This window comes from Sus scrofa, chromosome Y (assembly GCF_054392235.1).
Source record: "Sus scrofa isolate SSC_HxYL_T2T_F1_AM1 chromosome Y, Sscrofa_HxYL_maternal_Yorkshire_Landrace_v2.0, whole genome shotgun sequence".
Lineage (NCBI taxonomy): Eukaryota > Metazoa > Chordata > Mammalia > Artiodactyla > Suidae > Sus > Sus scrofa.
The window spans coordinates 3,902,401-3,920,575 of record NC_139402.1 but is presented as its reverse complement, the minus strand read 5'-3'; the positions used below and the strand labels follow the sequence as shown (position 1 = coordinate 3,920,575).

The window sequence follows — 18,175 nt, the reverse complement described above, 5'->3', positions numbered from 1 at the left end:
CCAAAGAATCATCTGTTTTGCAGCAAATTGAGGTCATGCTTTCTTTTTGTTTTTTTTTTTCTCTGTGAGCAGATGGTTTGCATTAAAAATGATACTTGCTAAGGAAATGCCAGTCTTTGGGGTGATTCCCCAGAATGAATGTTTGCCAGATGCCCCTGACATCTTAGCCAGGGTGTGGGAGGGATCTCCACAGAGCAGGGCAGCACAATCATTTTTTTTTCCTCTCCCATGAATGGGTGACAGCACATCTGAGGCTCCCCAAGAGACAGCTAATGATGGGGCTGGAGGAAGATAGTTACACATAGTGTGGAAGTCAGAAGGGACCACAGACAGAAAGGGAAACCTGGGGGACTTTGGGTGACCACTGTAAGTTCACAGCTCAAGAAAGCCACCAGCATGAGGCAGGCTTTGACTAGTGGAGGCGTGAGATAAGCCTCGGGTCATTGGGTGGGGCATAGGTGCGAAACCTGCATTCAGATTCAGACCAAGGGCAGGAGTTTGAGGACCGGCCTTCAGCTGATTTGAATACACACCTTACTGGATACAAAGGAGGAGCTACTACTCCCAGAAAGGAAGGGGTGGGCTTTTCCAATCCCTCCTCCCCTCAGATGATAAAACTGGAGCCCACCAGATCCTCGGGGCGGAGTCTCCTTCCCTGCCTGCTGGCATCTCTCACTAGCATGCTATCTCAATAAATCTATTTCTTGCCTATCACTTTCTCTCTCTCTGAATTTCTTCTGCACGGAGACACAAGGAACCTGGACTTCAGTGGGTCCAGATACCAGGTGAGAGAGTCTAATTGAAAATGGTGAGTTTAAGTCCCACTCTGGGCTCTGGCTGTGTTCAAGACGTAAGTGTGATCAGTTTCACCACCACCCTCCAGATTGAGACAACTCCCCAGGGACCTGCTTGCTAGTGAACTGGACACCAGTGAGTGAGCCAGGACAGTCAGCCTGGACCTGGCTGACTTCCTCCACCCCAGACAATGGAAGGGATGCAGGAAAACGATTCAGCCCATGATGGGAGAAAAAGCCACCGGGCAACACATAGGTGATGATCCTGTGTAACAAAAGACACCAGAGCTTTACCACTGAGATGCTGAAGACACAGCCAGACAACAACCAGACTCTCTATAAAAGCATAACTCACACGCACAACCTGCAGCCACCAATAACCCCTGTAGCCAAACCCAGTGACCTCTGCAGCAATTGAAACCCAGCAGTGCCCTGTGAGAATATGCAAACTGGGTTATCTTGGGCTCAGGCAGATGCCACTTTGATTTAAAAGGACTGTGTATGCTGACTGTGTCACCTGGGTCTGTGCCATGTGCGTGCATCTCTGTGCTATGTGTGCATGTGAGTGTGTGAGGGTGTGTGTGTTTTCACCAGCGTGTCCAGCACCTTGGTCTTGGTGGGAGGTGTGGACAAAATCTCTCCCACATCTTTTTCCGGAGGATGTCAGCCTCAAAACTTGGATGGAGGATAGAAAGCCAAGCATCTCTGCAAACAGACTTACCTGTTATTTTTACCAGAGTGACAAAAATAATGCATCATGCTCTCATCTTACAAAGCCTCCCTTGGAGGTGGGAAGTGAGTTACAGAGGTCAAGGCAAATGTGGGGTCCAGGGTTAGCCCAGGATCTAACAAGCTATGTCCCCCTGGCTGAGTTAGGGAACATCTGTTATACAGAGGTAGCGTGTGCTGAACGTTCCCCCATAAATGACAGGTGGGTGCCCATGACCCTGGTACCTGGGAACCAGATATTGTATGGAAATGGGGTCTTGGCAGATGTGATCAAGTGAAGCTGAGGTTCCTCCTGAATTAGAGTGGATTCTAATCCAAGGATGCATGTCTTTCTAAAGAGAAGGAACTTCTGGAGTTCCGTCATAGCTCAGCAGTCACAAACCCAACTACTATCCATGAGGAGGTGGGTTCCATCCCTGGCCTCGCTCAGGGGGTTATGGATCAAGTGTTGCCATGAGCTGGGGTGTGGGTCACAGATGCGGCTCAGATCTGGTGTTGCTGTGACTGTGGTGTAGGCTGGCAGCTGCAGCTGCAGCTCTGATTCGACCCCTATCCTGGGAACCTCCATATACTGCAAGTGCAGCCCTAAAAAGACAAAAAATAAAGAGAAGGAAATTCAGGGACAGACACAGAGAGAGGCAGAGATCCGTCCATAAGCCAGTTAACGCCCAGGACCACCAGGAACCCTCAGGAACTGGCAGGATGCAGTGAAGTTTCTACTCAGGACATCAGAGAGATCAGAGCATCTCCTTAATTTCTGGTCTGAAGAAACCTGTGCTGTTTTAAGCAATGTGTTGGGGTGATGTGTCATGACGGCCTCAGGAAACTGGCACATGGATTATTACATGGTGAGTGTTTGATCCCTGGCCCAGGAACTTCCACATGCCACAGGTGTGGCCATAAAAAGAAAACAGTGAACTTGAAAATTAGATTGACATTGAGCACCAAGAATCAAACAAAAAATTAACAGAAAGCATTACAACCAACAGACATCCACTCATCTGAAAGTCTGGGCATATTGGCTTTCAGAGGGCTGTAAAATGTTTCTTCTTTGCCTTCCAGGTTCATAAGATGATCTGATATCTAAATTAATATAAAAGCAATCAACAGCAGTTCCCACTGTGGCCCAGTGGATTAAGGACCCTACACTGTCTCCATGAGGACACAGGTTTGATCCCGGGCCTCACTCAGTGGGTTAAGGATCCAGCATTGCCACAAGCTATGGGCTAGGTCACAGATGTGGCTTGGATCTATTGCTGTGGCTGTGGTGTAGACTGGCAGCTGCAGCTCTGATTCAACCCCTAGCCTGGGAAATTCCATATATGCCACAGGTGCCACCATAAAAAGAAAAAAAAAAAAAAGATTAACAGGAGGAAAAGTAATTTAATTACATACATCCTCAAAAGATGTAAAACTCCAATGCAGTCAGGCAACCGAGGTTTATACTCCCACTTGAGGCAAGGAGAAGGAAATGAGGGTCTGAGACTTCAAATAGGAGGAAGACAATTCAGAGGAAGAAGAGCAGACCAGATTTAGTCAAGCAGCATCTGCCATTGTGGGCAGATAAGGCTTCCCAATATGAAAAGTTTATCTCTGGTGAGAGTTCTGGATCTAAATTCAGATAAGGGGGATGTGCAAAGCTTTTCCTGAGTCTGCTGGATCTTAGTTGCCTTCAGCTGAAAACCATCCACCCCAGAGTATTGGAACTGTGTACAAGCCCTTACATCGTTGTGTTTTGAAAGAAAAGGCTTTGCCTTTCATCTCCCAGGCCTCCCCTCCCCTCCAATAGGCTGACTCCAGAGTTCATGATGAGGAAATGTGGTGACAGCTAAAAACCAGTGGAAACAAGTCTCCATGAAGTTCAGCCCAGCATTGTCCATGCCCTTGCTCTAACAGGCTTTTCACAAATGATCTCGTCCTGGCTGAACTGCTTTCTTTTACTCATGGTTACTTTCCAGTTAAGAGTTCTATTGCACCAAGTGTTTTATTGCATCTAGTGTTTTCTTCTGTAATTGAACAGCCCTAACACCCCTTCCCTATAAGCAATCTTCTTTCCAGAGAGAAGGCAGAACTGAAGACAACCAGAAACCATCACCAGGCCCCCCAATGCCAGACTTGAAGATTCTGAAATAATGTAAGAAGGGAGAATAATATAGACACCTTAATCAATAATGCTATTTTTCAAACTAAACCCATAAAACCCCTTGCTGTCCCCTCTCAAGGGAGGACACACAGTTTGGAAGCATTTGCCTGCTGGTGGCCTCCTCTCCCTGGCAGAGCCATACAGCTATTCTTTTTGCTTCACCCAAAACTCTGCCTCCAAGGCTTCATGGGTGTCAGAGGACTGAGGCAGTGTGTTCAGCTGCAGCAGCTCTTTCTGAGATGGTAGAATTGTTCCCCAGTTCATTCCATCCCTGCCAGAACATGCGCCAGCTGGCAACCCTCACTGCCTGCCCTCAACCACTACCTCTGCCTGACCCCACGGCTTAGGCATTCCCCTCATTGTCACACAGACAAAACGGGAACACCCCACAGCAGGGCTTCAGCCACACGCTATCACGATTCAGTTCTGAGAGCTGTGACAGCACCGGGAGAATGGATTTCTTGTGTTTGGCCACGGCATCTGCCACCGCCCTGATTACGACGTCGTACAGGGGCTCCGTGTCTGGCGTCAGAGGGGTGGACTCAGAGGGGTCCCTGGACAGGTCGAAGACAAGAGGAGGGTTGTGGTAAGTGACCAGTTCCCCTGAACACCTGCAGTAGAGGGTCTTGTAGCAGGCCTGCGCCCCTGGCGGCTGGAATACCGGGGTCACATAGTGCACCTTCCACACAGCCTCGCCTGGATGAGAAAACACATGTCAGAGACATCCAGCCCTGGGAAACTGTCCTATGTTCTTTCTACCTTCTCCAACATCTTTCGGGTCTCTCTGCCTACAGGTTAATGCTAAATATCGTTTCATCCTTAGAGCCATCCTGAACTTCAAAATCCCCTAGTTGACTGGACACTTTATTTTTTTCTTTTTAGGGCCACACCTGCAGCATAGGGAAGCTCCCAGGCCAGGGGTCGAATCAGAGCTACAGCTGCTGGCCCTCACCACAGCCACAGCAAGGTGGGACCTGAGGTGCGTCTGCAACTTACACCACAGTTCACGGCAACGCTGGATCCTTAACCCGTTGAGCAAGGCCAGGGATTGAATCCACATCCTTACAGACACTATGTTGGGTTGTTAGCCTGCTGAGCCACAACGGGAACTTTTACATTACTTATCTTTTGCTATTTGCTCTCTTCCTCAAAATTCATATTTCTTTTTCATTTTTTTCAAGTTTTATTGAAATAGAGTTGACGTACAATGTTGTGTTAGTTTCAGGGGTACAACAAAGGGATTCTGTGATGCATGTCTACACACACCCATTCTCTCTCAGAATTTTTTCTGACGTAGACAATCACAGAACACTGGGTAGAGTTTGCTGTGCTGGACAGCAGGTCCCCGTTGGCCAATCACTCCACAAACCTCAGGGTGCAATGGGCCAATCCCACACCCCCAGTCCATCCCTCCCTGCACCTGTCCCCTTAGGTAACAGTAATTTTGTTCCCTCTGTCTGTGAGACTGTTTCTATTTTGTAAATAAGTTCATTTGTATCCTTTTTTAGATTCCACATATAAAATGATAACATGTGGTCTTTCGCTGTCTCACTAACTTCACTTGGTATGATCCTTTCCAGGTCTATCCAAGTTGCTGCAAATGGTATTATTTCCTTCTTTTTTAAGGCTGAGTAGGATTCCATTGCATATATGTACAGCATGCCCTTGCCTTTCCAAAGACAGTGATTCTCAGAAAACGTTCCAAGGAGATATATTGAGTGGCAGCCCTAAAAAGGACTGGTCTGGGGTGAAGTGGGGAGGTGGGGAGTGGGGAGAAGAAAGTGTTCTTTCTGGAACTGGCTTGAAGGACCTCCCTCCTGGCGTTCTGGGGAGCAGGGGCTGGAGTACTCACTGTTGTTTGGATGCCAGCGGACGGCGTGCAGGAAAGTGCCGCAGTAGTGAAACAAAAACTCATGCTCTGAGCGCTGGACATCACCCTGCAGCAAGGGCAGGAGGTTTCTTCCATCTATAATCCTGCGGGTGGATGCAAAGATGAGACAAGGGAAGCTGACCACCAGGCTGTCTGAAGGAGGGTCGGTGCACTCCATGAGTTTTCATGACCTTCCCTGACCTTCCCATGACCCTCCATGACATCCCATGATCTTCCATGACCTCCCATGACTGCCCATGACCTTCCATTGCATGGCCCAAGAGGACTGTGCACTGGATATTTAGGAAAATACACATGCTGTCAGAGAGATTGTACTCCCATGGGAAAGAGAAAATACCCGAGTTTTTGCAGCAAAGCGACAAGATGACAGAATATGTTAGTGCTCGGTCCATCAAATGTTGAAGCCATGAGCACACAGATCAGAATTTCATTTGCAGTTGTGTCCCTCTCCTGGGAAAGAGGTATTATAGAACCTCTAAAGAGCTTATGTTTTTGATCTTACATTAGAAAATGCATCATACCTGAGGTTAAAAAGAATCCTAGTAAAACCTACCTAGAGATAAAAAACAGAATCATGAACTCAGATATTCCTAAACATGGTCATCAAGGAAATGCAACGGTATTTCCTCTCCGATCAATGCTGGACCGCACTGACCGCAAACCTGTCAAACCTATGGGAGTTACCGCTGCGGCAAGTGGGTGAAGGATCTGGCCTTGTCGCTGCAGCAGCTCAGCTTGCTGCTGTGCTGCCCATGTGATACCTGGCTCAGGAAATTCCACATGCCTTAGACACAGCCGAAAAAAAAAAAAAAAAAAAAAAGAATAATTATAGTTAGGGTCGCCAAGGATGTGGAACAACTGGAACCCCACCTATTGCTGGTGGGAATGCAAAATGGTGCAGCCCGTTTGAAATCAGTCCCAAATGCTGCACTCCTGGGCGTTCACTCAACCGACTTTTAAAAACTGTATGTCCACATGAAGGCTGCATGCAAAGTTTCATCATAAAATCCAAATCAATAAACCACCCCCACGTCCATCACCTCTTGATGAGGCAGATCCATTATTATCCACATTATTTAGGGATTAAAAACAAGGATGGCTATTCCATATCATGCAAAATGCACGGGAGAAATGACTCAAAAGTCCACCAGTGGATGAGTCGATCAACAACCACAGGAAAGGAAACATTTAAAAATCATGGTGGGCGTTCCCGTCATGGCTCAGTGGTAATGAACCTGACTAGGATCCGTGAGGATGTGAGTTCAAGCCCTGACCTCGCTCAGTGGGTTAAGGATCCGGTGTTGCCATGAGCTGTGGTGTAGGTTGGCAGGGGCAGTTTCAATTAGAGCCCTAGCCTGGGAACCTCCATATGCCTTGGGGCGGGCGACCCTAAAAAGACAAAAAAAAAAAAATCATTGTGAAGGAGGCAGGATCAAGATGATGGAGGCATTAAAGACGTGGAATATACCTTCTCCCACAAACACATCCAAAAAAAAAAAAAAAACCATCTACACGCAGGACGATGTACACAGAACATCTACTGAACATTGGTGGAAAACTTTAAACCTCCAAAAAGGGCAAGAAACCCTCCACACAATTGGGTAGAACAAAAGGGGAAAAAAAGAGAGAGAGAGAAAAAAAATCATTGTGAAATTTGCAGCCCTCAACACTTCCCTTCTAACAAGTATTATTATCATTATTATTATTTTTTTTTTGGCTGCACCCACAGCATACGAAAGTTCCCAGACCAGGGATCTGTGTCTGTTTTCCTCCGGTCGACAACTTCAAAGTGTCCGACGTGGATCACAGCCACATAAGCCTGGATCCATGAACAAGACTCAACAGTCGTAGCCATAAATGAGGGCAAAATCAGCCCGGGGGGTTGGTGAGAAAGCGCACCTGCTGGGTTGAGTTTATCTATTTCCTTTATCCCCAAGTGCTCCAGCTTAAAGCAGAAAAACGAGCTCTGTGCACAAATAATTGTCTAGATAGGTATTCCATCACCTGTCTTGTGGCAGAGTTGCTCCGGACACGGCAGCCAGAGTTGGGAAGATGTCCATTAAGCTGGTCGGCTCCTCAATCACTTTTCCAGCTGGCAACCTTCCAGGCCACCGGATCAGTCCAGGAACACGAATCCCGCCTTCCCAGCCTCCCATTCCTTTGCCACCTGTGTTCAGGGCAAGGCAACAAAGTCCCAGTTAAAACAGTCCCAGGGGTGACAGTGCACAGCTGTTAACGAAGCGATATTTTTATCGTATTTTTTTGCCTTTTTTTTTTTTTTTTTTTTTTGAGGGGGCCACACCCGTGGCACATGGAGATCCAATCGGAGCTACAACTACTGGCCTACACCACAGCCACAGCAATGCGGGATCCGAGCCACCTCTCTGACCTACACCACAGGTCATGGCAAACCTGGGTCCTGAACCCACGGAGCGAGGTCAGGGATTGAACCTGCAACCTCATGGTTCCTAGTTGGATTCGTTTCCCCTGCACCATGACAGGAGCTCCTTAACTAAGCGATAAAGGAACCTCTGCTGTAATATCTGCTCAGTGCCTGTGCTGGACAGAGCCTGATGGGGTCAACAGTACACACTCACGGAATGCTTGATCTTGGACAGCTGTTTGGTTTTTTCATTATTCTTCTTAAATAAGATTATATTCAATATGGCGCATTTGCACCGGCTATTCTTTCTTTTTTAAATTTATTATGGTTGATTTACAATGGTCTGTCAATTTCTGCTGCACAGCAAAGTGACCCAGGCATATATATATGTGTGTGTGTATATACACACACACACACACACACACATTCTTTTTCTCTTTTTTTGTCTTTTTGTCTTTTCTAGGGCTGCACCCACCACATCTGGAGGTTCCCAGGCTAGGGGTCTAAGTGGAGCTGTAGCCGCCGGCCTCACCACAGCCACAGCAATGTGGAATCCGAGCCACATCTGCAACCTACACCACAGCTCATGACAACGCCAGATCCTGAACCCACGGAGCAAGGCCAGGGATCGAACCCGCAACCTCATGGTTTCTAGTTGGCTTCATTAACCACTGCGCCACGACGGGAACTCCGGACACCTTCTTTTTCTCATGTTATCCTCCATCCTGCTCCATCACAAGGGACTAGGTACAGCTCACTGTGCTCTACGCACTGGCTAATCTTTCTGCCTAGAATGTTGCTCTATCAGATTGACAGCTGCTTCTTTCCCAGCTCAAACTTACCTTCTCGGCAGAACCCTCTGAAATACTGTAGTCGCCAAGGGGGAGGGGGAGGCAGTGGGCTGGACGGGGAGTGTGGGGTCAGGAGATGCAAACTATGACACTGAGAATGGATGAGCCATGCGGTCCTGCTGTCCAGCACAGGGAACTCTATCCAGTCTCTTGGGATGGACCAGGATGGAAGATAGTATGAGAGAGGGAATGGATATATGTGTGTCTGACTGGGTTCCTTTGCTGTTCAGCAGAAATTGGCACAACACTGTATATCAACTCTGATACAAATAAAGGAAAAAAGTTACAACAGCAAATATGCTTCCCACCTGACTTTTTTTTTTTTTTTGCTCGATTGTCCCCCGTCTTTGTTTTGCTTCCACTCTATTTTTTTCTATAGTATTCACCGCCTTCTCCACTATCACAGAATTTATGTATACTTTCTTTTTCAGCTGTGCCTCCCTCCACAACAATTTAAAGTCCATACAAGGTGGGGATGTTCTTTTTTTTTTAGGGCTGCACCCGCAGTATATGGAGGATCCCAGGCTAGGGGTCGAATTGGAGCGACAGCTGCCCGCCTCCACCACAGCCACAGCCACATGAGATCCAAGCCATGTCTCTGACCTACACCACAGCTCACGGCAACGTCAGATCCTTAACCCACTGAGTGAGGCCAGGGATCGAACCCCCATCCTCATGGATCCTAGTTGGGTTCATTAACTGCTGAGCCACAACAGAACCCTGAAGACTCACTGAAGTGCCATCGTATGGGTATGGGCTCATTTATCATCAGATCAGGGCGTTCCTGAGAATGCAAACAGCAGGCAATGGTAACAACACCAAGATAAGTGGACTTAAACCAAATTCCCTGGACTAAATGAGGTGCAATGGACAGCCTACAGTGTTCACCGTGCTTTATCCTTCCATGAAATGACTCAAAGTGGAGTTTAAAACCCTCACTTGTTGAGAAACGGAGATTTTTTTTTAACCTTCTCACAGGCAAAAAAGACAATTTCAACAGGAAAACTTTCCATGATGGATTGGTTTTGCTTCCTAAGTCACACCCTCCGCCAGGTAGAGGCTTTATCTCATCTACGCAAAAAAATCCATGAATACCGACCCATTCCTTTCCTACGGGATCCAAGACTGGGGTGCATGAATTATAGGTTCTAATAACACATTTGGAGTTCCCGTTGTGGCTTAAAGGTAACACACCTGACTAGTATCCATGAGGGGTACTAGTGGGTTTAACCCCTGGTCCTGCTCAGTGGGTTAAGGATCTCGCGTTGCCGTGAGCTTCGGTGGAGGCTGCCAACGGGGCTTGGATCCGGTGTTACCGTGGCTGTGGTGTAGGCTGGAAGCTGCAGCTCCGATTCGACCCCTAGCATGAGAACTTCCATGTGTTGCAGGTGCCGCCTTAAAAAGAACATAATAAAAATAATACGTTTAACATTTGCATGTTTGCATGAACAATAGTGTTTTCCCCTCTAGAAAATGCTTTAAAACCTCTTTCAATACACATAACATGTCCTGAACATCTTGCAGATAATTTTCTTGGACCTATCAGGGGATTTGTTATAAACCAGGCCACTGCGTTGGTGAGGGACAGCTGTCCTCAGCTAAAGGCTGCATTTAGGACTCACAATCAGTATATGTGGATTGAATCGTGGAACCTGAGACCAGCTTGGCCAATTTCTCTGCTGAGTCACATCCTGGACGAGAGAAACCAAAACATCCTTAATAACCAAGGAGCTTTTTTTTCCCTCCTCGGAACCCTGGCCATCATACTTGCTCTTACTGGCTCTTTTCTCAACAGTCTTATAAATTAATCAATATGTAGATTTTCTATTCCTTTAAAGACATCCCCGGCATTAATAGTCTGTCATCTTACAGGGTTCCTGGGGACGCCAATTTCTTTTCTTTTCTTTGTTTTTTAATTTCTCTTTTCTTTTTAAGGCCACGCCCGCGGCATATGGAAGGTCCCAGGCGAGGGGTTGCATCGTAGCTGCAGCCGCTGGCCTACGTCACAGCCACAGCAACACCAGATCTGAGCCGCATCTACGAGCTACACCACAGCTCACGGCAATGCAGGATCCTGAACCCAGAGAGCGAGGCCAGGGATCCAACCCACACTCTCACAGACAGTACACTAGGTTCTTAACCAGCTGAGCCACAATGGGAACTCCGGGAAGCCAGTTTCCAGATGTGTCTTCACTGTCCTGCCAGCCTGAAAGCTACCTTCCTGAGCAATGCTACCAGATCTGAGTCTCGTTTCCTTGGTTACTGGCCCTCGACATCCATCAACATTGATATATTAATAACAATAATAATAAGTGTGAAATGAAACGAGCATGTTTGGGAGTTCCCACTGTGGCTCAGCCGTAATGAGCCCAACTAGTATCCATAAGGATGCGGGTTTGATCCCCAGCCTTGCTCAGTGGGTTAAGGATCCAGCGTTGCCGTGAGCTGTGGTGTAGGTTGCAGACGCAGCTCAGGTGCTACCTTGCTGTGGCTGTGGCGTAGACTGGCAGCTGCAGCTCCGATTCAGCCTCTAGCCTGGGAATTCCATGTGCTGCAGGTGCAACCCTAAAAACATTGAGAAAGGAAGGAAGGAAGGAGCTTGTTGGGTGTTCCCTGCCATCATCTCTTCATTTGGTGGGTTTTCATCAGAAGGGCCACAGGAGAGCTTCGTCCCCAGCAGAGGCAGTGGCTTCCTCTCCTCACCTTTGTATATCCCGTTCCAGCCTCCCAGCTGGATGTGGCCCACCCTGGACTCCAGGTGTCCTCCGTGGTCGGACGTGAAGTAGACGAGGGTGCTGTTTGTCAGTCCCAAGTCATCGATGGCGTCGAGAAGCTTGCCTGCAGCGAGAAGAAACGGGGACACGTCAACCCAAGGGTGTCGTGAGACGTGGGTTTTACGAGGTCCCAGTGGGGGTTCATTGCAAAAATGGTTCCCATCTAAGATGTGCCACTTTCTTTTCTTTTTTACTAGTTTATATATATACATATATGTGTCTTTATATATATAGTTTTATGCATAGTTTTTATGTATATTAAAACCATTATATATATATTAATGTGTATATATATTCCATGATACAACACGATGGATTTCCCAGTAAATTTACAAATGTGTACGTTTAGGTTGGTGGTGCTGGAAAACATATAATTATTTCCATGGTTAGTATCTATTTAATAATTTTTAAAAAGTCTTGGCGTGCCTGTTGTGGCTCGGCCGGTTAAGAACCCGACTAGCATCTATGAGGATGCAGGTTCCATCCCCTGGCCTCGCTCAGTGGATTAAGAATTCAGTGTTGCCAGGAGCCGTGGTGTCGGCCGGCAGCTGCAGCTCCAATTCAGCTCCTGATCTGGGACCTTCCATATGCGACAGGTGCAGCCGTAAATAATAATAATAACAATAATAATAAATATTTTAAAATTCTCCAAACCCTAAGAATAAAATCAGTTGAAAACGCTGGGCTGGCATCATGCCTATGGGTAAAATATTGAAACTGTTTCATTAACACCGGCTATAAAAGACTTTATTATTATTATAATTTTGACCTATTTTTTTCTGGATCACCTGACCCATGCAATCAACATAAAACTTAAAGGCATGTGTTCCTGGAATAAGAGCCGAATTTGACATTAGCGGAGATGGATATAACTGTCTATGTTGAGATCCCAGAAAATCTTAAAAAACTGTTATTATGTATGCATATAGTGTATAATTTGCAGAGCAAAATAATGTAGAAAATCTATAATTATGGAACATAATATATTAAAATATGAGTCATTATGTACTTATATTTTAATCATATATAGTAATGTTATAATACATAATACATGACATAACATGATTATAATTACATTTTAGTAATAGTATACATAACATGACTGACATTTATTTTATTAGACGGCAGGGTTTTCAACATAATTGTATTCTTGACAGATATCAAGGTACTTTGAGATGTTTCCATTCTTAGCATTTAGAGAGATTAAAACAAGAATTAGACACTGGTAACACCTTTCTAGAGATACAAATTTACATTATAAACACAGTATAGATATATTTCTAGTGTCAACTGAAATATATATGTGAATTTATGTGTAAATATTAAATTTATATCAAAAGCACAGCAAGTATATTTCCAGCATCAACTGAAATATGTGTTGTCTATATGTAAATTTATGTATTAAATATATATAACTTTCAATGTACATTGCTCATACAGTTTTTATATATTTCTAGCAGCAACTGAAACACGTGTCAATTCGTGTGTATCAAATATATATTATGAATGTATATTACCCACATATAAAGTTATATATTATATTATATATGGAACATATACATGTATATGCTAAGAAGGTATTTCTAACTTTTCCATGGCCACCTGCTAATTATTTTTTTTTTTGTTTCTACTGACACACCTGCAGCATATGGAAGTTCCCGGGGTTGGAGTCAAATAGGAGCTGCAGCTGCCAGCCCACACCACAGCCACAGCAATGCCAGATCTGTTGCATCTGTGACCTATACCATAGCTCATGGCCACACCAGATCCTTAATACACTGAACCAGGCCAGGGACCGAACCCACATCCTCATAGCTACTAGTCAAGTTCTTAACCTGCTGAGCCATACCAGGAACTCCCTAATTTTTTTTTTCTTTTTGTCATTTGTCTTTTTAGGGCCGCATCCGTGGCATATGGAGATTCCCAGGCTAGGGGTCGAATCGGAGCCGTAGCCACCGGCCTACACCACAGCCACAGCAACATAGGATCCGAGCCACATCTGTGACCTACACCGCAGCTCACAGCAACACCGGATCCTTAACCCACTGAGCGAGGCCAGGGATCAAACCCACAACCTCATGGTTCCTAGTCGGATTCGTTTCCGCTGTGCCACAACGGGAACTCCCGTCCCTAATTATTTTTTAAAGCTCCCTGAATACTAAGATACTGAAAGTAACTGGGGAGGTGTAAATATGTAATTGCCTACATTGAAACTTCAGTTGACACTGGAAATACATGTTACACATTATATTTTTATATAATATGAGACATATATACTGCAGTATTTATACAATATGCTAGATATATATTGTATTACTTATATATGACACTGAACACATATTATATATTATATTATTAATATAATATGTTAAAATATATAGCATATTATTTACACAATATGCTAGAAATATATACTGTATGCTAAAGTATATATTACTTATATAATGTGCTAGAAATATATATTGTATTATTTATATAATGTTAGACATATATGTTATTTATATAATATGCTAAAATGTATATTTATATAGTATGCTAGAATATGTTATACATTGTATTATTTGTATATTATTTATATAATATGCTAGAGAATACTGTATGATTTATAAAATATGCTAAATATCATATTTACATAACATGATAAAATATCCATTATTTATATAATGTTCTAGAAATGTATATTGTATTATTTATATAATATGCTGGATATATATTGCATTATTTATACAATATGCTAAAATATATATATTATTATTTAATAATATGCTAGACATATATATCATATTATTTGTAGAATACATTATTTACATACTATGCTGGAGAATACTGTATGATTCATATAATATGCTAGATGTATAGAGCATATTATATTGCCTATATAATAAAACGTTAGATGTTATGATACATATGCCAATTTCTCTGCTGCATGTTTATCCATTTGCATTTCTCTCTGTATATCCGTTTGTGTGTCATGCTACACACAACTTTCTAAGACAGCTTTGCACTCTCCCAGGCTTGTCTGCCCTGCCAGTGGTAATTCTGTTGCCCCCGGCACACCCTGCCCACCCACTGCCGCCCAATCCCAAGACGGGTAACCGTGTGCCAACAGGTCCAACCCTTTCTCCTCCTCCCTTCAGACAGTGAGCCTCTGCTTACCATTCTTGAGAAACACGCTCTTGAGACAAGAGGTGCTGAAAGGGACGTGCGACGCATAAGGCACCCAAGGTTATCCCCTGGGTGGGGCCGCGTGTGGCATTTGCCTCCGAAGCCTCTGCCTGGGCTGGAGGAAGGGAGGAAGCCAGGCGCTGAAGTTCCTGGAGTTTGCCTGGTTCCCACGCGATGGCAGCACCCAAGAGCCTGATGATCTAGAGAATCTCTCCGGAAGAGCCCATCTCTTTGCGTCACCTCTGTCTATAAGCTCTCTGCTCCACACAGGCACCACCGAGCCAGGCAGCTAGGGGTCCAGGCTCACCTGCAACCTGGAGTCAGTCACCAATACCGGCTGCTTCTGTTCCCTCACCTGTCCAGGGGGATAATGACATGACAATGCCAGAGACGGTTTCCATCTCTTAGAGCCTTCATGGGGACCACGCTAGCACACCCCCTCCGTGGTTCACGCCCCTGCCTCCAGGCCGAGCATCATCGTGTCGATGCAAATCCACAGATTCCACCATCTCTGGGATCGACGGTTGTGTGGAAGTCATTTTAAAGACCGGCTGCCTCAAGGGACGTCCCAGCCTTGAACCGCTGCCAAGAAGCCTTTCTGACAAGGAGAATGGCATTTCCTGACTGTGGGGGTATCTGGACAGCTTCCAGGGTAGATGTGGGGTGAGGGGGGTTAAATGAACTTCTCGGTTTTTCTGAAACGACCCATCGAAACAGGTGATGGATTTTTCCCGCAAAGGCTCCGTTCTGCCTACACAAGGCAGAACACACACAAAGCCTGTGAGTGTCGTCCCCTGGGTCTCACGTGTTGGATGCTAACACAGCGTCGTGCCTTCCTGGTGGGCACTGCAGACCCCAGCTCCCGGCGGGACCCCACCCAAGTCCACAAGCCGAACACACCGTGGGTGTGAAGGCGGGTACTTTCTAGGTGCTTAGAGGGGCAGGAGGAGCAGGCAACTGCATCCGATCCATGTGATGCGTGCCGAAGACGCAGCGTAGGAACAAAAGCTGGTGGAAAGCAACGTTATCCACTCATCCCTTTCTCAGCGATTTCTTTCATCGAGATACGTATTCAGAACTACTGGCCTCTCCCTTTCGACCCACCTCCGACCACCACAAGAAAGAGTCATAAAAGGTCCAAAATGAGCAAAGAATAATCCTGTCCTTGACTTTACGTGCTGTCAAAAAAATCTGAATCAGGGTTACGCAGGGGCAATTGAAAGCAGAAAAGATGAAGTGAAAACAAAAAAGCCTGTGAGTGTCCATGGCAGGCAACTCCCTGTACCATTTTTTTTTTTTTTTTTTTTTTGGTGAAAATATGCCTTTCAAACATCATGGCTTGCTCACCTGGTTTCGACACACCGGTCCATGTGTACTGCTGTCCCAGTGCCACCAAGAAAACCCCACTGAAATCCAACCACCCCCAAAGTAGCTTATTTGGGGGTACCTCCCTGCTGTAGCATTCATTTTATGAACTTGCATATTTTGGAAACTTTCCATTAACTAAAAAATTCAAAGCAAGTGGGAGGTGATTTGTTTTTCTTTGCGGGGGGGGTCTTGTTTGTTGGTTGTAGTTCTCACATCCTGGGTTGGAATTAGTCACTTCATTCCCTGTCAAAAAGGGTAAGTGGGACCAAACTCGGAGATAGAGGAAGATGAGCAAGAGGGCTTTGGAGAGCAGGGTGTTGTGGTCCCGTCCTGGTGGAGGGGTGGAAACTGGGAAGGGGACACATACACACACAGACACACTTCCCATCAACACACATTCTCCAGCACACACACATACCACACACACCACACACGCACACACCTACATAGATATACATGTGTGCACATATCTGATTAAAATATCTATAATAATAATAATTTATGCTTTGCAAAGATTTCGTATATATAAGATGGCGCAAAACTGACAGCGCTTGAAGGGCTTCCCTTGGTCGGGCCTGACTTCCAAAGCACCTGTATGTTTCCCTCGCTGTGTTTCATTCCAACATCCTTCAGCCGGAAAAGCCGAGTCTGCTTTGCTCAGCGTTGCCTGGGTTCCGGGAACAGCCACCGCCCTGTCTCTCACTATATCAGCCCAAGAGGGTTTGGGGTCCAGGCTCCACGCTGCCCATCAACCCCCACCTCAGCTCTGGGCACCCTGCCAGGTGGGCTAAAAGAATGTATGAGACAGGACGCCGTGTTGCCACCGACTTTGTCCCGGACCTTCCACTCTTATGTCATGGGTTCAAAGGGCAACTCCACCTGGTGGCAGTGACCCTTCTCACGCGTGAAACGTGCATCCCAAATGTCCTTTTGACAGGCTGTTTCTGGGCAACCTGAGCTATCAAGGCACCACGTGGGTCCTGCCACTCACCCAGCATGGCATCCATCTCCTCCACGTTATCCCCATACAAGCTGTGTTCGCTGACATCGATGAACGCTTCCGTCGTGGGGAGAGGGATGTGGACGTGCAGGAAGGAGAACAGGAGGAGGAAAGGTCCTTCCTGGTGCCTGAGAAAACATCAACCACATCCGTTGGGGTCTGCAATACCTGGGGAAAGCAAGCCACGTCGTTTTGGGGCAAACCCCTCAGCCTCCTCCCTCCTCTCCTCTCCACACCCAGCAAGAGAGGATGCAGGCGCCAGACAGCCCCTTGCAAAGACATCCTAGCTGGGGAGGATTTCAGGACCCTCCAGCATCTGGATGGCTCCCCAGTGCACGTGTAGGATGAATGCATATAGAAGGATCCCTGCCTGACCATCACAATGGCAGGATGTAGAAGTAACCTGTGTCCATTGACAGAGGCTTGGATTAAGAAGATGCGGTACATATAGGCAATGGAACACTAGTCAGCCATTAAAAAGAACAAAATCGTGCCATTTGTGGCAACACAGATGCAACTAGAGATTCTCATACTAAGTAAAGTCAGACAGACAACAATAAATATCATATGATACTATTTACATGCGGAATCTAAAACAAGGATACACATGCATTTGTGAAACAGAAATAGGCTAGTTTATCCCTCTCAAGCACATGGAAACAACCTCAATATCCAATGACAGAGGAATGGCTAAAAAAGATGTGGTACACATATGTGATGGAATACTACTCAGCCATGAAAAAAGAATGACATCATGCCATTTGCAGCCACATGGATGCAACTAGAGATTCTTATGCTAAGTGAAGTCAGACAGAGAAAGACAAATACCGCATGATATCACTTATCTGTGGAATCTAAAATAGGACACATTTGAACTTATTTGCAAAATGGAAACAGACTTACAGACGCTGAAAAAAAAGTTATGTTCACCAGAGGGGAAGGGCCAGGAAGGGATAAATTAGGAGTTTGGGATTCACAGATATACACTACTGTATATAAAATAGATAAACAATAAAGTCCTTCTGTGTAGCAGAGGGAACTATATTTCATATCTTGCCATCACCTAAAATGAAAAAG

General features: G+C 45.6%; 1 protein-coding gene across 3 annotated transcripts in view; it reads right to left on the bottom strand.

Annotated features, from left to right (window-relative positions):
• Positions 1-2,452: 2,452 nt before the first annotated feature.
• The window catches only part of LOC110257937 (arylsulfatase F), a 63,836-nt gene continuing 48,113 nt past the window's right edge, over positions 2,453-18,175 (bottom strand). For all 3 annotated transcript variants that reach the window (XM_085009059.1, XM_085009060.1, XM_085009061.1), the window contains 5 exons: positions 17,090-17,226; positions 11,495-11,629; positions 7,562-7,724; positions 5,519-5,640; positions 2,453-4,362 (listed from right to left, as the gene is read on the bottom strand). In XM_085009059.1, coding sequence (XP_084865185.1) covers positions 4,010-4,362; positions 5,519-5,640; positions 7,562-7,724; positions 11,495-11,629; positions 17,090-17,226 — 910 coding nt within the window. In that variant the 3' untranslated portion in view covers positions 2,453-4,009. The remainder of the gene's footprint in view (positions 4,363-5,518; positions 5,641-7,561; positions 7,725-11,494; positions 11,630-17,089; positions 17,227-18,175) is intronic.